The following is a 19,441-nucleotide window of genomic DNA, read 5'->3' as shown; positions in this document are numbered from 1 at the left end:
GATGGGAATTATCTTTTCAGAGGTGGGAATTTATTTTGAAACCCCTTTTGTGTTCCCTCGCAATACGTTTTGCATTCCCTTGCAATAGCTCCCTCACAAAGTCAAAAGTATTGCTAAGGAACAGAAAAGTAAAAATAGTAAAAAATAAAAAGTAAAAAATAAATTTCCATCTCTAAAAAGATAATATTCTCACCATGGTCAATTCGGGAGCTCCGTAGGTAAGAGATTCCAGAAACTCCTGTTATGCACTGAATAGTCTGAGGAGGACGCAGGGTCCCACATGTCTAAATATGCATAAGGAGACATTTTTCAACATTGCCCTTCATCCCAATCAGCTACATACAACAAACATATATCAAGAACAGATACTGTTATCTGACCAGACTGATTATTAATTAGCGATATGGATGGCTCTTTAAACACAACAGTCGATAACATATGACCATAAATACCTTAGCTTTTTCATATACAGACATATATAGATAATAAATGTAGCTGGCCTGTATGTGTGCATTGGTTATGAGTTCCTATGAATGCATTCTGCTATTGGTTAAATCTGTAAAGTCATCATGCACTCCAATTCTGTCCAACATGTTGAGGCTGATTCTTTGGTAAGTGTTGAATAATAAAAACCATGTGTCTTTTGTGTCCTTTCCCATCACATCTCCTGTGTGGTTGAGAGAGCTGAAAAGCTGGCCTCACACATCACCACTTCTTCTTCCCTTAATCTCCCTGGCAGACGATAAAGAAATGTTTTCATGCTCCTTTGACATGTCCCGACAAGAATTTTTGCATTTTCTGTATTATTATGTCTGTGAACCAGTCCTGCAAAGCCCAGTGAGTGACACGCGTCCCAACATTTCTCTTTTTTACGGCAGAGGAACACACACACACACACACACACACACACACACACACAAACACATATACACACACAGGCACGCACACAAAGAGAGAGAGTTTTAAAAGTGTGGGAGAGGAGAATGGTCCGTGGACCGGAGCGTGTTTATCTATGTCACAGTCTATCGGTGGCTGACCGTGAATGAGCAAGGGGTGGGGGGCAGGGTGTTTTTGTTTCCATGGCAGCTGGGGTCCTGGTGCTCTCGAGGCCCTGGAAGTGGCGCAAACACAAACCACACTGAGTGTGTTGTGCTTTCGGCCACGCTGTGGCTCACGGGGAGGCGGCGGTCAGGCCCGAGACTCGACTCGCTCTCTGGGTGGTCTGGCCCCGTGAATGTTTATGATCTAAACCAACCTAATCCAACTGGCTTGTTTAAAGGAATTGAGAATGATTTACAAGGGCTGCTTTGGCCAGGAATAGGAAATCAGAGCAAATCAAGGCAGCGCTTCAAGTCTGTGGTAGTCTACAATTTGATGGCTTGCCCTCCTTATCTGTCTATATCACTCTTATCTGCTTTCAATTTCATGTGTTGGGAGGCAGCCTTTATGTTGCACTTCATGTTATATTGTATTTCACTGTTCAGGGCCTCATGGATTTGTAATGGTTATGATTTGTAATTAGATGCCTTGTACTTGTATTTGCATTGTCTAAATATCAAAGTGATTTTCCACTATTAGAAATAGGAGAATATTGCTTTTATACTATTATTTTGCAATCACAGAGAATTTATTGTGTGAACAGGGAAACTTTTGTATGGCATCACAAGGACTCATGCATTTTCTTGATGCTTTTAGTCAACTATCTACCAAATCAAAAGTGCTGCACTAAAAAGGTTGCTGTTGCACTTGCAGGCATAGTTTCACACTACACAACAATATAGTGTCTATAAATTTAAAAAATATATTTTGTAACGGTCAACATCAAGAATACCATCTGTGGCTTTTTTTATTTGTAAGCATAAAGATCAAAAGCTGGGGACAGGTTTTCCACTGCATGCTGAAAGTATGCAGGCCCCTCACGACGCAGGCTGCTGCAGGGCTGGGCTCCATAGCCTGACACCTGCGCCACATTTCCTGTCTGTCTCTGCACTACCTATCACCATTAAGACAATCAATAAGGGCCTGTTCCAGCTTTTAGTCTTCATTCCTGCATGGACTTAAAGTCTATGGGAGAGCGCTGTAAAAAGACCAGAGGATAATCGCTGGAAAAGTGTCAGTGGCATGGGCTGACTTTTATGACAGGCCTGTTTTGAACCAGGGCCCACTTTTAATGACAAAAAAGATGCCATCTGCGTGTAGGGAACAGCTTGTAAAGGCAGATGAATAAGATGTTATTAGAATGTAAAAAAGTCTTATTGCCATATAACCCCAGTAGGGATTGCCAGATTGTAGGTGAAGAGACCTGGAAAATTCATTGGAGAGTCAAATCATCAGAAATGACAAGAAAAAATGTATTTCCCCAAAACATATATTTTTCTATACTTGCCAAAACAGAATTTATTTTAATAATGAAAATCTCCCAGATATAGCCCATTGAAAGGCTCATATTTATTTGTCAGCTACCAGGTATCCATCACCAGGAACATAGCCTACAATGGTCATATGCTACATTATTCTCAGCGTAAATATGGCAAAACATCTGAAGAATTTGCTATCTTTTAAAAAAAAGTTTTGCTAGCATCATGCTCCGTTCCAGGAAGGTCTGAACATCACCTTGACATCGTCAAATGAAAGGTAAAATTGTGTGTTTAGCTGGGCATAAAAATGCTAATGTCGCTAAAACTTGTTTTTCTAAGCTGTTTGTTTATGATCATTTAATGAGATTCCACTGGCAAAAAGTCAGTGGTCTATTCATGCTGTGTACGTAATTGCTTAAATTTGCTGAAGAGCCACCTGCCAGATGGTAAACTTTGGTCATGTCATCCACACAGGATTACCAGGGTGGTCTGCATTAGGGCTGTATTAATGCACTCTTTCACTGAGAGAGTCTCTCTGTTGAGAGGCAGAAAAGTTGATGTGAAAACAAAATGCACTCTGGAATGGGTGTTTTTTTACCTATAACTTTGGATAAATGTCTTGAAAGTTGGCTTGAGACCATTAGCTTATATAAAAGTCATCAACAACCATATGCTCTCTCTCTCTCTCTCTCTCTCTCTCTCAGGCATAGTCTATTGCCTTGCCTGCCCACCCTGTTATTCCAAAGTTTCCTCTACAGGCAGCAACCAATGAAGCTCATCTCCTGTCCAGGGAAAACAAAGCCAAGCCACATTCCCAGAGTTCAATTTGCTGTTAGATCGGCGGTCTGTGAATTGGGGTTTCAGCCATGTCTGTTGACTGTGGAGAGGTGATTGGAGGGTTATCTGCACAAGCAAGAGTGAAAAATAAAGGATGTCAGCAAAGAAAATGTTTGATGGTCACCCTGTATACTGTCCATCAGATACAGTTTTCTGGCAGAGATCATTTTTAATACACAACCCACAAGTTATTTTTTATTTTACTTTATTTCTGCAACCACATAGTTGTGGTTGCAGCATTTATTACCTTTATTTAATAGCCTGCTTCGTTCAGTAACAATGTCGGATATCCTAATTTTACCCTGAATAGATGAAGAGTTTTGATCCAAAACACTATATCCTCCATTTTAATGAATTTTCATAAATCATTTGTTTTCATTTTGTACTTTTTGTAATTTCAGTGGAAATGTAGTTGGGTATTGTTATTTGATTTATCTTTACTCAATCAAAACAACAGCACTGACATTTTATTGATATTACCTGAAATAGGCCACAATTAAATAGCATGACTAGTTTTCAAAAATTAATATATAGCGTTTTGGAACCAAACTCTTCAGATGTTTTAATTACTTACTGTATCCTTAAAATGAGTTTGAAAGCTATTTGAAGGATGCATGAAACAGACACAATGAATATGTTTTAATCTTGTGTAATCCAACACAATGTTGCTTGTATGATAGTGACTGATGAGTCCACATTTACATTTTTTGTACAAAACTGATATTGTTGGTTATAGCATGTAAGAATACTGTAAGTTATTTTCCCTGTCAAATATTACACAATATGGTTTTGACTGTGTAAAATCTATTTTAACCTATGGCGGGCTTTGCATCATGACGGCATGCGGGTGGTAAAATGGATGATTAAAATCACTCATTTATGTTCTATTTTAAATATGTATATGTTTTTTATCTGGACTTTGAGTCTGTAAATAAATCAAGTTAAGTTATCTTATAACCATGATGCGTTTCGGTGGCTTATTTTTTTGGCTACTTGTGTAACAAACTTCATTGTGATTTGCCAGTAGCTCGGAACTATTTATACTGACTTACGTTTCTATCAGGTAATATTAAAAGTGCCGTACCCATGTCATCATATCTTGCAACGCCGTAGACAGTAAATAAAACTTGAAAATTTGAGCCTAATTCAACTGTCCTGAACAACTGTTATCGTCGACGACATCCCTATCACTATTGATACTCATAATAACCGGAATTAGATTATAGAGGATTCGCCAGCGTTTCTGCGAGCTAGTTAGCTAGCAACGTTGCCTCCTCACATGTTTGCTACAATGCTAGCCTACTAAACCCACTTGGTTCACTGAGACAGGTCTATTTGCTAACAAGCTAACGTTACCTGAAGCAGCTGGAGTCAGTGTGTTTTATAATTGTTGACATCGACTGACAACGGGTAAGTAAACAATGTATGTTCGTGTATCAGTTGAAACTCATAACTAGACCGTGATATGGCACTTTTCCCTATCTCCTAGCTAATTAATTGGGTTCGCTAACGTTAACATCTGAAAGTTATTTAGCTAATGTTACTCATCCAGATGTTAATTCTAACGTTAACGTTACTTAACTATGTTGCTTATTTCTTTCCACGTGCCTTCGGTTATCCCCAGAGATCGGTCTGAATGGAAACAAGTAAATATAACGTTAGCACTCGTGTCACATGAAGCACCATGAAGTTAGCCTACCCGGTGTAAGTCCGTAAGCAGCGCACTGACAGCCAGTGGGTCGACATTTAACGTTGCAACTTTGTTTGATAGCGCTTGGTCTGCAACAGCCCGATATTTAACTTGCAGATTTTCTGTTCTTTTTTTGTGATTTACTTTTTATTGAAAGTTTAAGAACATAAACAAAACAACAGTAATACACAAACACTGACCGTCACCACAGTAATAGCAAAAGTCAACAGATTTTCTTGATGAAATGAAATGATGTGATGTCTAAGTGTGACACACCTGAACGACAGTGTGCCAGTAGCCTTAGCTGTAGTTAGTTACCAACACAGTGTGCTTCTCACTTGCTTCCTAGATGTGAAATGGAATTGCAGGCGGTGTTGATGGCCGCTGGTGGTGGGTCTCGCATGATGGATCTCACCTACAACACACCGAAACCCCTGTTACCTGTTGGGAATAAACCCCTTATTTGGTACCCACTGAACCTACTAGAGAGAGTTGGATTTGAAGGTAATACAACTATTATGACATTTGAAATGTATAGGGCAATTTGTTAATTTTTTTTATTGTACAAAATAAAGCCTTTTTTTTAGGTTGCTGTTCTGAGAGAATAGTGTCAATAGATCAGTGGACCTATGCATTGTGTGTGTGTCTTGATTTTATTGTAGGGAAGTATTAACTGCACAACAATATAGAGCAATTTTTGGCCTATGAAATATGTAATTTTACCTCAGATTCACTGTTTCCTTCAGTTTTTTCCCCCTATAGGGTAAGCAAATATTGTATGTATATGTATTTTGGTCTATATTGCCTATATGTGACTGACAATGTAAGGCTTTTCTACAAATGCGATACTTTGGGAAGATGCGTGCAAAATAAAAAGAGAGACTGACGAGGAAGATGCAACGCTGCCAATATTGTACCAGTGGGCCAGTTTCCATACATGAATTAAGAATTCTCAATTATTATCCTTCAGATAAATCACTGCAGGCATATGCAGTTTAAACAATAGCTTGCAAATTCTGTCACCTTGTTTGGTAAGGGAAAGAACGCTTTTCAACATTTCCTTTAGTTACTACAGCACTATTTTGGGGAGCAGCATTCTAACAGCAGAAGGAAGCTCAGAAGAATTTTAAGTTAATGGAGTATGTGAAAATTAGCCAATTTAACCTGTGAGGTGTTAAGTCCATAACTAGGGAACAGCCATTATTCATGTACTGCTGTCTCCCATATAGCCTTAAATGGTTCTTAAGTCATGGAAAGAAGCCCTGCTGAATATTTTATTTTTGTTTATAGTGCACGTTCCGTAATGCACAGTAATGGTGTAAGCAGTTAAACTGCCTGTCTGTGTCACAGGTCTCACGCTCTTTAGCAGATCTCCCTGTGCTGTTAGATTTCACGGCCAGGCTGATCTGAGCACAGGCCTTGGCCACTTTAGCCGCTTGGCTCTATGGCTCTTTATATGTGGCTCAGTCAACGCGCTGTTCACAGCCAGTCTGCCAGCAAGGCCCTGCAATTAGCTTTTTACAAGTCCTCGCACAAACTACAGTAACTACATAAACGTTTTCTTGCAAACCTGCCTGCTTAATCAGGGTCTTGGGACAAGACTTTCCCGTTTGGCTCACGCTCTCTCTTCCCCACTGCTGGATTGAGAGAAAAAAAAAAAAGTCAGCCTGTAATTCACAAAGACCAAATTGAGAAAGTCTGTAGGACTTTGTTGCACACATAGATGTGTACTGGTAAAGATTCATCAACTTTTTCATTTTCTGTGTTTATTTACATCCCCAATACATAGTATAAGTATATATACTCTTTTGATCCCGTGAGGGAAATTTGGTCTCTGCATTTATCCCAATCCGTGAATTAGTGAAACACACTCCGCACACAGTGAGGTGAAGCACACACTAATCCCGGCGCAGTGAGCTGCCTGCAACAACAGCGGCGCTCGGGGAGCAGTGAGGGGTTAGGTGCCTTGCTCAAGGGCACTTCAGCCATTCCTACTGGTCGGGGTTCGAACCGGCAACCCTCTGGTTACAAGTCCGAAGCGCTAACCAGTAGGCCACGGATGCCCCCCACAATGATAGTTGTAGGGGATGACCTGCTGAATTCCCTCAGTCTTGGAGGTTAAATGCAGACTGTAATTTTAGAGACTAATGAGCTTGTGTGTCCTCTTCCAGAGGTCATAGTCATCACCACAAAGGAAGTGCAGAAGGCACTGAGCACAGACCCCAAGCTGAAGCTGGACGGGAAACTGAAGCTGGACGTGGTGTGCATCCAGGAGGAGGCAGACATGGGCACCGCCGACGCCCTCCGACACATACAACAGAAGATTAAGGTAAACAATACAGTAATGCAGCCTCGTCCCAATCCCTCAGAGCTGTCTTTTCTACATGAATTAAGGCCAGACTAAAGGAGCGCTTGAATGAACATTTCCATTGAGTAATGCTTTTAGTCTTGGACTAGGCTTAAGTCTGGGTGTGGTGGAGAAACGGTTATGTCACCGACTGACATTCTGTCGACCTGCCGTTGCCAGTCTGTGACGCTTTAGATGAAAGCGTCTGCCAAATACCAATCAACTTTAACTTTAACTTCAATCCATGTAGAAGAAACAGAATTAAGCTGCTTCTTCTACCATTATGTCATTTTGTACCACCAAGAAACCCTGCTGGATATTTTAGTTCTATATAGCGCGCACACGTTCAGTAATGCACAGTAATGATGTGTGCAGTTTACTGAGTTACTGATTCAGAAATTCCTTGAACAGAGGCGAGCGTTTGCGGCGAAAATGTTTATATGACCAGATGAATTTGAACAATTTTGTGTAAACATTCCATCTCAATGGTAACTCTCCATCCAATTCCCAACATGTTCGCGGAGAACAACCTCCTCAAATTGTTTGTAAGGGTTTGCAAACGTTCGCGGAAAACTCAAGGCAAACAGAAAATTGTTTGCAAACGTTCGTCTATGTTTGCATATTTGAACGCACCTCTGGTATAATGCATTTGTTATTGCATATAATGTGCACTGAGCATGTAGGTAGTTTCACAATCGGGGTAAGTGCTTTGTTTCACAAGGCCTACAAATTAAACCCTCCTTAAATGTCTTTTTTTTTTATCTACTGCACATGCATTGAAGGAAAAAAAAAATCATAGCTTCTAGTCATTGACAATTTTTAGATATGTATACTTCCAGTTTTATAGGTGTTGGACTGGACATCTGAAAATATGTTTTTTATACAATACTTGTTAAGTGTTTATTATTGTTCCTTTTAGTTATTATGATGTTCAGATGTTGAACCTGGACATTTTGTTGGGAGGTTGTTACTTAGTTCATATCTGAAGCATTTCCTTTGCTAAGTAAGTTCAACCAGGTCAGCTATGTTTCTGAAATTATGTCTGATGGAAATTTGGCCTGTATTGCAAATACCCACCATTTCCATTACAATTATGATAAGTCTTTCTTTGACATCACAGTACAGAATGTCTTTGTGTGGTCCAGTTTTCTGCCCACATTAACATTTTGTTAATATGATGTGTTGAAGTGGTGTAGTTTTAAAATGAAATGTCAATTTGAGAAAATAACTGAAAGACTGAAAATTATGTGCCAACAAATAGTATTAATGCACTTCTTTATCCAATTGCCTAGGGGCTGCTAAGTCTAGTGACTGAGAGGAACATACAGTTATCCAACATAAGCACATATTTTGAAATACACACACATGTGGATAATGTCAAGTACTTACTTTGATCTTGAAATTGTGTGTGTGTGTGTGTGTTTATTCATAGACACAAAACATAAATAAATGGTATATCTGAGGCGTTGGGTGCTCAGAGGTTCAGCAGTTGTATTTCCCGCAGTACCAAAACCACAGCAGTAGATCTAGAGTTGCAGGTTGGCAAAGCACGCCCCTAGTGAAGCGCAGAGGCAGGGAGGCCACATAGGGTCTGCTTATTTTGGATGCTCCTCAGCTGTTTACTCGGCCAGCTAATGGAGGACTCCAGCGTGAAATCACCATTTGTCTGTAACCAGCGCCATACGCAGCAGTTGCCTTCGATTGGCTGGGAGCTCTGCACACCTGTTAGTGGGCACTGCAGCAGGCCCAGGTCCTCTCAGTGGGAATCATAGAATACCCAACAGTCACAACGTGTGCTCCTTAGTTCCACGATCAGAGGAGTAGTGCCTAATGGTCTTAGTTTTGGACAATTTTTGATTTTTTTAAAATGGTTGTATCAACAATTAAAACAGTCATGTTTGAATGTCTTATGTGAATGGTTAGGTTAGGTTCATTTTTGTTATTCTCTTTGTGAGTTTTACACAGGAATGAATGGTAATGTAGTGTGAGTGTGTGTATATGTGCGTGTGGAGATGGTGGAACCATCACAGGCAATCAATCTTGTGTAAAACATCTTTAATAGCCAGAACGTACAACTGGCACTATTCAATTGCTTGACGTTTGTGTGTGTGTGTGTGTGGGTATGGGTGTGGGTGTTGAGGATGAGTTTCAGTAGCATCTCTGCTGAATAGCTGGCATGTCTGGCTCGATGATTAGGGTATGATTTACGACTCCGGCATTTCAGCAGGGCACAGAGTCAGCTAGAGGCTCTCTGGATGACTGATAATTTGACAGCCTGGAAAAAAACTAACAAATGGCCTCACAGAGCGACACTGTGTGAACCGGGATAGTACACGTGTGTGTGTGTGTCTGTGTAGATGCTTGTATGTGTGTGCGTGCATGTGTGTGTTTTACAGAGGAAGGAGGGAGAGAGGTGAGTGTCAGAGTGTGTATGGCTAGGCATGTGTGAGGGTTGAAGGAGAGAGAATGCTAGGGAGAGGAGGACTGTGTGTGTGTCTGTGTGTCTGTGTGTGTGTCTGTGTGTCTGTGTGTGTGTGTCTGTGTGTCTGTATGTTTGTGTGAGTATATGTGTGAGTGAATGGTATGTGGGTGTACATGTGAGCATGTGACAGACAGATGGTGTGTGTGTGCGCGCGCATGCGAGTATGTGTCCGTGTGTGCTGCAGTATGTGGAGCGTGGCGCTCCACTGAATGGGCCCATAGAGTGGCGGGTGGCCGGCGCTTCAGCTGGCCCAGGCGTGGACGGACAGGGGCCGCAGCGCAGCGGGGCGGCCCAGCGGCAGCACGGCTGCAGATCCTGTGTGCTGCTGGGCGACCACTGATCCGTGGGTTCCTGCGTTCCTGCGTTCCTGCGTCTCCCTGGTCCGCTCCGCGCCGACTTGGTCCGGCGAATTGCCTCATTTCACCTGCTGAAAACGCAGCAGTCCTCCCTACTCCATACACAAACATGTGGACACACACACACACACACACACACACACACATACACATAGCGCCATGGCTACAGTCCTGTGGCTTTCCCCCTGCCGTTTCCAAACAGATGATGTCAGCAGGAGCCCACCACTGGCCTGTGGACGGGGGAGTCGACCTCCTGGTCCCCCCAAAAAACCATCCCTACTCCAGATTTTTTTGTGTGTGCGTTGGTGTGTGTGTCTGCGTGTGGTGTGTGTGTGGTGTGTGTGTGTGTGTGTGTGTGTGTGTGTTTTTTTTAAGTTGCATGTGCAGGAAAATTTTCGAGGGATGTCATCACATCTGTGCTTTGGTCGGTCCGTTTTAAGGGTCACAGTGAGGTCAGAATGCGTGCTCCGTTCCGTGCTGCGGTTCTGCGTCTCTTCTCGCTCTCTCTTTTTCTCCCTCTCTGCCTTCTCATTCCTTCTGCCCTTAATTTGAGTCAGAAGCACCCAAACCATCGGAAAGACCGATCCTCTGGGCTTCTTGCAGTGTGTCACGGAGCACGTAAGACACAAAAAAACACAGAGAGAGAGAGAGAGAGAGAGAGAGAGAGAGAGAGAGAAAAGAGACGCCACATTAAAAGCCCTCATGAATGCATTCATAGCAAGGAGATTAACCTTCCCCTTTAGTAAACATGGCGAGCACAACGGAGTGCCGGTGAGCCCGGCGCAGGAGAGCGGTGGCAGGCCTGCCGGAGCTTGCCGAGCGGTCGCGGCAGATAGCTACATTTATTGTCTAATCCCGCTGAGAAAACGGGAGATTAAGAGCATTGAGTTGCAGAAGCCCCCCAGTGCACGAACAGCTCGCTACGCGATGAGAGATGGGACGGAGTCATGGGGGCCCGTAATCCCCTACCTACTGTATCCACCAGGGCTCCACCCAGCTCTCTCTCTCTCGCTCTTTCTCTTTCTTTCTTTCTTTCTTTCTTTCTTTCTCTCTCTCTTGCGCTCTCTTTCTCTCTCTCTCTCTCTCTCTCTCTCTCTCTCTCTCTCTCTCTCTCTCTCGACCATCAGTTCCACAGAAGCAATAGCAGCTGAAGCCATGCTAGGAGCATCTGACGGCAACAGCATTCTGCTATAGCCTGCTCCTATTAAACCATTAGGCTTGGTACAAACAACTCCAACTTTCTCCTTTGTGCTTGTGTTTGCAGCCAAGCTGTGGTTATGAAATGACAGAACCCAGTGAAAAACATGTTTGCGTGTTGCTGATGGTATGCCCTCTTACTGTTTCTGTTCCTTTTCTTTAATTATTATTTGCAGTTGGAGTTGAATACGTTGGCAATAAGAGGAGAGCAAGAAGCCACATGAATCACTTTGTGTGTGTGTGTGAGCGAGAGAAAGATTGGGAGATGGAGAGCTTGTATCAGTTGTCGCCTCAACAGCTCAAGGCTGCATGTGTGATGAAGCAACAGGAAAAAGCAGGTCTTCCTGTTAGATTGCATGGATTGTTCTCTTCCGCCTTCATTCTCTGTCTTTTTCCCCTCTCTCTCTCCCTCTCTCTCCCTCTTATCCTCTCACATCCTCTCCTCCTGGGTGGTCTCACCTGGCGGGCTGTAGGGGCCTGGGGGGCAGCCAGGCAGAACCACAGCTGTCTGTGGGTGGCCTGACCTCACCCACCCACACACCCACCCACTCAGCCAGCCAGCCAGCCAGCCAGCCGGGCCCCAGGCAGCCAGTGCAGTGCAGTGCAGTGTAGTGCAGATCAGGCCCTGCTGAAAGGCACCAGCTCCCCCGTCAGATGAGTCCTCACCACCACCACCCCCCGCTGACGCCCACTCCAGCGTCAAAAGGGAGTCCACAGGCTTGTGGGTGGTGGGGGGAGGAGGGAGTGGGGGCAGTAGCACCAGCCCTCTCCCAGCATTGATGGTCGAGCGAGAGAGAGAGAGAGAGGGAGAGGGAGGGAGAGAGAGAGAAAGAAACCCTATGGCCACTTGTTGGGTCCACATAAAAATAGCAGCGCAGCTATGAAAGTCTGAACTGTTCAGAGTTATGGCTGTGTATCCGTTTACTGCACACAGGCAGACTTGGAGACGTTGGGTTGACTTTGGGTGACATTTAGCTGGACAGTGTCTCCCTTAAATGAGTTCTCATGTCAGGAGGTCCCTTAAATGAGTTCTCATGTTAGGGGCTGAGTGGTGTGAGGTCTGTGTAGGGAAGGAACCCCCCCCCCCCCCCCCATGCTTTTTTAAATTATTGTATCAATAGCTTCACATTACTTGGACCAAACAAGGGAAAAAAAGGGGGAACATAGCGAGAGCCAAGACATTTCCTGTGCCTCTGTAGAGAAACAAATGTTGAGCGGTTCTCCGTTTTTCACACGCACACTTCTCTTGCTCCTTCATTTATCAACATCGCCCCAGCTCCAGCGCTTTTTCAGGCCAGTTTAACGTAGCACTGTGGGGCCAGCAATCTGGGTTCACACTGGTAGTAGAAGCGGCAGGAGGGAGTCTGCTGCTCCTCAGTAGCATGGAGTGGATGCACACACACACACGCCCGCCCGCCCGCCCTCTGTCTATGCTATCTGTTCACCATGTGTGAGAGAGTCTGTGTGTGTGTGAGTGTACGTGTATGTGTGAGTGAGAGAGAGGGAGAGCGAGAGAGGGCTTCAGAGCTGTTCTTGGGCCTGCTGCCCAGTCGCTGAACTGAGCAGAGCAGGGCTATGCTACGCTACGCTACGCTACGCTACGCTACGCTGTGCTGTGCTGTGCTGTGCTGTGCTGTGCTGTTGAGAGGGCCGCAGACTAGCGTGGAGCGGAGAATGGTGGAGCGTCCCGGCGGGGCCTCTCTCCCCAGGCCTCCCCAATGAGGCATGCAGCTCTCCCAGAGCCAGGCACGCTTTTACGGGGCCGCGCCCGGGTCCCGCTCCCCTGTTTATTTATCCACAGGCTCGAGATGGGCAGACCAGATGGGAACCAGACAGCTCAAACAGAAACAATGGCGAACGCAAGCAGGATTTATCACCGGTTCCCCTCCCAGTACACACACACTCACACACACACACACACACACACACACACATACGCTACAAGCTCACTCACACAACCATTCACCTCCATCTATATCGGTACGGACACACACACACACACACGTGGGGTTTGCAGTCAGGAGAGCAACAGTGTTTATCAAAGAGGGCCCTTCGTTGACTCCCCTATCCCCCACCACTCCCCCCACACACACACACACACACACACTCGCACTCACGTCAGCTACGCAGCCATGCTGTAAACCCAGGGTGTGTTGTGACTGTCGTCAAGCGAAATACAGAGCAGCTTCTTCTCTCTCTCCCTCTCCCTCTCTCTCACACGCGCGCACACACACACACACACACACACACACACACACACACACACACACACACACACACACACACACAGACACACTCACACACTCCCACTCATACACTTCAATGTTTCACCATGTGACCGCAGGGGCCCTTGTGCATCATGTCTGCACATATTCCGCATGCGGAGATGGCCTACAGACTCGTCAGGAATCCTGCACGTCTTCATTTCTACCATATAAAGCAGCGAGTTTAAACCCCCATGACAGCAAAATGGAGGAGAGCTGCGTGCCAAGTGCGGAATTGGGCTGCAGCTTGTTTGGGAGATGTAAGCTATATTGTTTAGTTGATAGCAAAAGACCCCAGACTGTTCCAGTACATCAACTCTTGTGTTCCGAGACCACAGCTGGTCCCGTTGTTTGTACATACTGCCCTTTCCTCTGCAACGTGTGTGTTATTTGGCTTTGTTTAGGAGTTTGTAGTCTCTGAAAATGTAAACTTGTTTTTTTTTCCTCTCCCTAATTCTCATGCCGTGTTTTGAAGTCTCAGAATGAGCTGTGTTGTTACGAGTGTGTTATTGCTACAGAAGTTTGTCTTTTCTGCATAGAGCTATAGTCTTTTGACCGTGCGTTGCCTTGGTGTGTCCCTACTTGTTTTTATCTGTTTTGACTTTAGGGCAGATCTCCAAACAAATTTCCCCTATTGGCATTTGTGTCAGTTGGTTTTGATTTTTCTGGGGGGGAAAAAAGTGAATCTGAGAGTGTGAAAAAGAGTGTGATGGTGATCAAATATATTTTTGCACTTTTTTTTTGCAATATTGCCCTTTACATGCAAATAGTGCTTTACGGTAGCCTGACTGACACCAGAACAAGTGGCTTTGGATATTAGTTAAACTCTGTTGAAGTAAAGCAAGTAATTATCTTCTAAATGAAGGTTTTACATGTAGTTCTTTTCTCCATTTCAAAGGAAATACACGTCTGTGCCATTTAAAACTGACGGCATTAGCACAGCCATCAGCAATACCATTACCAACCGTCTGAAGTCCAATCCATACCGCATAAGCGCTTGCAATTGGCTCCTAGGTTTTTGGTGATTTGGAAATGGGCTTTAATGACGGATCCGCCGTTTCAATTCAAATGTGCTTACAGATTGGTCTTGGTTCACCCAGGGTACTTTTAGGGGCCAGTGCCTCGTATTGTGAATGCGCTGCTTGAACATGACTATAGATGGCACAAACCGCCGACGTATAACTTTATATCTCACATTCTGCCTCATTCACCTCCGGATCTGCATCTGGATCAGAGTTGGTTTGATCGTTCCCTTTGTGTGAAGGCCCACCTTGGCTGTATCAAGGGTGTGTGCATTCTCCTGTGCATTTGGTTCAAATTGTGATCTTATCTCATGCAGCACAACATGCTATGTGCCCATGGTAATCCGTTGTTTGTGAGCATATTGTACAGTTGGTGGTAGGAGATATGATTGCTTAAGCAGCACTAGCACACAAGTGCTAGAGGCATTCAGGTTGGCCTGTAGGGTAGAACATCCTCTGTATTTGCCCCACTCACACATGTTAAGCTGTATATAGGCAGTGGAAATGGTAACGAGCTCTCGATGTCCGCTGAGAAGTTGGTTTGCTGTTGTCCTGTCCAAATGCCCGTAACAAAGTTTTTCAGATGAAATCCAAAATACATATGCAACAAAAAAACACGTTACCTTGTACCACCATATAGCTTGTTCCAAACATAATATGTAACATGTATGTAAATATGTATATAAAACAAAAAATATTTGACAAATTTGGCAAACAGTTTTGTTTCTGTAGGATTTCTTTGTATGGTCTGTTAGAATGGGTCACTGAAGGTCCTATGTTTTTTTTTTTTTTCCTTTCTTTTTTTTTCCGCAGACGGACATCTTGGTGGTGAGTTGCGACCTGATCACTGACGTGGCGCTGCACGAGGTGGTCGACCTGTTCCGTGCCCACAGCGCCACCCTCGCCATGCTGATGAGCAAAAGCAACGAATTCACAGAGACCGTTCCTGGCCAGAAGGGCAAGAAGAAAGCAGGTAGGTCCTCTCCCTCCACCATTCAAACCATCTCCAGGCCTTCCTATCTCGATGGATAAACAGAGAGAGAGAGAGAATGCTTCTGCTTGGAGTCCATCTGAAACTCCATTAGCCCTGAATGTGACTCTGGCATGTCGATTCAAACAGTTTAGCCAAATATTTGCATGCACCTAGAGGTCCGAGGTCTGCCCTGACAAACAGCATGGGTAAGCATCCGTCACAATGATGAAAGACCGTAGGAAAGATGTTTGTACGGTTGATCGATGTAGCTTCGTAAATAAAGCCGACTGCAGGGCAATCGCCCGACATGTGATTGCAATGCTCCAACAGTCTGCGCTGCTCTTGCTTAACTCGCAGGCGAGCAGAGGGACTTTGTTGGTGTGGACGGCACGGGAAAGAGGCTTCTGTTCATGGCCAACGAGGCAGACCTGGAGGACGGCCTGACCCTCAGGAAGTCCATCATGCGCAAGTGAGTGCCAGTGCCCAACGCCCACCGCACCCCAAGCACCCACCACAGTCATCACACTTCATGACCAGCTGCCGGTGCCCACAGTTCTCAGCTCATGGGTTTCCACACACACACACACACACACACACACACACACACACACACACACACACATACTTACACTAGGGATGTGTAACAAATAATAATAAATATCACAAATACCAAATAATCAACAAATACCAAATAATTTGATATATTCAAACATCTGACAGTGTTTTTCAGTTGTTATTTTGTTATTTGCGTTGAGGATGCATCATCTATTGTAGAGCATAAGGTGGATAACTTCTGGTCTTTCTTGTACGGGTCTCTAGCAACGCACTCTTTACTTTACCTGAAACCTAACAAAGAAAATGTCTCAGATCCACTGTTTACTGTGACTGCAAGATAACAGTGACTTGGTAAGAGAACTTTTACCATGATTCCGTCTGTTTTAAAATAACTAAATAGGGATATTAATATTTGTGTTGTATATTAACAGGTTATTCAACTCCGCACACACGCACATACGCACACACACACACACATTAGACACATGTGTAAACATACACTAATATACACACACATGTGCACTGAGAAATACACCCACAATATCAGTCTGTTCTCGGTTACATGAAGTTATACTTCATGTATCAAGCCTCCAGCCTTGGCCACAGAGTTGTCATTGCATGTGTGTGTGTGTGTGGGGGGGGGGGGGCTGTCTGTGAATGTGTGTGTGTGTGGGGCTGTCTGTGTGTGTGTGTGTGTGTGTGGTGGGGCATAGTGGTGGTAGTGGCGTTAAAGCAGACTTCTCAAGAACAATGGTGGCCTTGCACGGCGCTGACCTCGGCGTTTGTGTGGGATGGAATGAAAACACGGCCCTCCCTGCGCCTGCCCGTCATGAGACCTGCCAATTACCACGGCTGCGCCGGCACTCGCTCCCGCTTTGGCTGCTCGGCGCTCGCTCGCGCGCTCTTTCCCGCTCTCTCCTCCACGCCAGACCTACCCCTCACAATGCAGAGCGGGAACTCTCTCCTCACCATTCACTCTTTGACTTTGTCTGTCTTTCTTCTTGCTTGGTTTCTTTCAATTCCACCCATTTCCGTGTATTTCTCTCTAGCCAACCTCCATGTACTTCTGCCATAGTGGGCTCGGCTGCCAGTGATGTGGCTCATCTTTGTTCTTTGTTTAAAATAACTGCCTTTGTTACTGTATACATTTACATACGTGCTATCTCTATATGCGGGCATGTACTGTATGAACGTACTGCACAAATATATTTCCCATTGCCACAGCATACATTCATATTAGTGATCTCTTCCATTCATATGGAAGGGATCAGCCGTGGGAGCAGCCGTGGCCTACTGGTTAGGGTTTCGAAGGGTTGCCAGTTCGAACCCCGAAGGGTTGCCGGTTCGAACCCCGACCAGTAGGAAAAATGTGGGCGGGGAAGTGGTTGAGCACTGGTCTACTATGCCCACATCCTTGGCTGAAGTGCCATTAAGCAAGGCACCTAACCCCTCACTGCTCCCCGCAAGTCACCTAACCCCTCACTGCTCCCCGCAAGGCACCTAACCCCTCACTGCTCCCCGCAAGGCACCTAACCCCTCACTGCGCCGCTGTAGCAGGCAGCTCACTGCTCCAGGTTAGTGTGTGCTTCACCTCACTGTGTGTTCACTGTGTGCTGTGTGTGTTTCACTAATTCACGGATTGGGATAAATGCAGAGACCAAATTTCCCTCACGGGATAAATAAAGTATATATACTTACTTACTTATGGATTCAACTACTTGATCTCTAACCTTACTTGCACCCAAAGTACATTTTCTCTTATATAATGTCTCACCCCATATCAGCCTTGGCCCCTTCCCACGGGGTTGTGCTGCTGCTCAGAGGAGGCTGCTCTGGACCATGTGCCCCAGGGCACCAGCGGGCAGGTTGGGTCTGGCCCTCGCTCGGCGCTGCCTCTGGGGAGGGGTGGCGTTGGTGTCGTTAGGGCCAGAGAGCTCCGGGAGCGGGCAGACGAGGCGTCCGTTTGGAGCGAGCTCTGTTAGGAGCTCGTAAATACTTCAGGGAGCCAGAGCCACTGTAAATCCTGTCCAGGGCGAGAGGGTCCGCAGCAGCTGTGAGCGAGTGAGTGAGTGAGCGTGCTGCAAATACAAGCGCCCACACACGCACATGGACACACACACACACACACACACACACACACACATAGAGGCCTGTATATACATACAGTACATACACACATACCTATATCAACAGACAGTCTGTCCTGCCTTGTGCCTCAGTTTAAAAGCATGCGTACGGTCCATACTTGCACACAAATGACACGCGCTTCCTCTAAACTGTTTAGTCTCATTACGCCGTACATGTCCATCGGCCTTCGCCAAGGCAACACCTCCAGCGAATTAGACTCACCTGTGGCGGCTGTTTGTGTTGCCCCAGGCCTGTCTGTGGTTATGCATGACCACGAGCCCAGACCTAACCTGGCTGGTTGCGGAGGACCACTGTCCTGTGTGTGTGTGTGTGTGTGTGTGTGTGCGCGTGTGCCTGTGTGTGTGTGCGCAGCTAGCTGTCTGGCCTCCCCCTTCCCGGCTCCTGCGGCCCTTGTTTGTCTAAGTCGTCTCGACGTCTGCAAGCGTCTGCCATGTATTTATACAGCGTAGACAGCGAGGACGGAGCAGGCACACTCACCTCTCAGCGTCGGCTGCTGGCGCGCGGCGTTCCCGACCCCAGCACCACTACCCAGCCAGTCCTGCCAATCTGTGTTACACCGTGTGTGTGTGTGTGTGTGTGTGTGCGCACGCCAGCGGTCTAGTTTGTTTTCCCTGCACCAACGAGAACTGCTTTTATTGTGTTGGGGTGTTTATGTGTGTCATGTCTGAATCATCAGGGCAGCCCCCACCCACGTTTGAGGCAATACAGATGTCTGCCCGACAGAAGAATAGAAATACCCCCCCAATAACCAGTTACCAAAAGTGGATGGGAAACGACTTGGCTAAATACGGAGCTCTCCTAGTTTGTTTGTTTTCGCTGTATGCCGTTTATTCCGAGTTAGTGCTCCAAAATGGCGGCTCTGTGGACAACCTCACCGCGTGCCTCTCATTTCCACCTGGGATCCGGGAACACGCCGCACATGTGATGCTAATTGACCTTTGAATTGATTTCACAGTTCTGAACGGTTCCTACCGATTCCGCTCACCTACACTTTTGCTCTGCTTTCCTGTTCAAATTGGTGGCAGATGAAGAGTCTTTCCTTTCAGTTTCCTCTGACTGAGAGCTAAAGTGTGTGTGTGTGTGCACATGTGTGTTTGTGTGTGTCTGTGTGTTTTTAAACTCTCACGGTGAGAAATGCAGTAAAGGTTTTACAGATGGTAGAATCCCAAGCCCCAGCATGTTAACACCGCCTCTCCGGCCTCCCGAGTGCGGT

The 19,441-nt window shown here is 45.4% G+C and overlaps 1 protein-coding gene and 1 long non-coding RNA gene across 2 annotated transcripts in view; one reads left to right on the top strand and one right to left on the bottom strand.

Moving 5' to 3' along the window:
- Positions 1-2,352: 2,352 nt before the first annotated feature.
- On the bottom strand, positions 2,353-4,949 carry LOC121718206. Its single transcript, XR_006033877.1, has 2 exons — positions 4,894-4,949; positions 2,353-3,260 (listed from the first exon to the last, which is right to left on the bottom strand). It is a non-coding gene; the product is annotated as an uncharacterized LOC121718206 (long non-coding RNA).
- The window catches only part of eif2b3 (eukaryotic translation initiation factor 2B, subunit 3 gamma), a 34,345-nt gene continuing 19,154 nt past the window's right edge, over positions 4,251-19,441 (top strand). The window contains 5 exon segments of the mRNA XM_042103117.1: positions 4,251-4,604; positions 5,234-5,388; positions 7,056-7,213; positions 15,366-15,525; positions 15,883-15,994. Coding sequence (XP_041959051.1) covers positions 5,241-5,388; positions 7,056-7,213; positions 15,366-15,525; positions 15,883-15,994 — 578 coding nt within the window. The 5' untranslated portion in view covers positions 4,251-4,604; positions 5,234-5,240.

The sequence above is a fragment of the Alosa sapidissima genome, chromosome 1 (genome assembly GCF_018492685.1).
Source record: "Alosa sapidissima isolate fAloSap1 chromosome 1, fAloSap1.pri, whole genome shotgun sequence".
Taxonomy (NCBI): domain Eukaryota; kingdom Metazoa; phylum Chordata; class Actinopteri; order Clupeiformes; family Clupeidae; genus Alosa; species Alosa sapidissima.
This window is presented reverse-complemented; position numbering and strand designations above follow the sequence as displayed.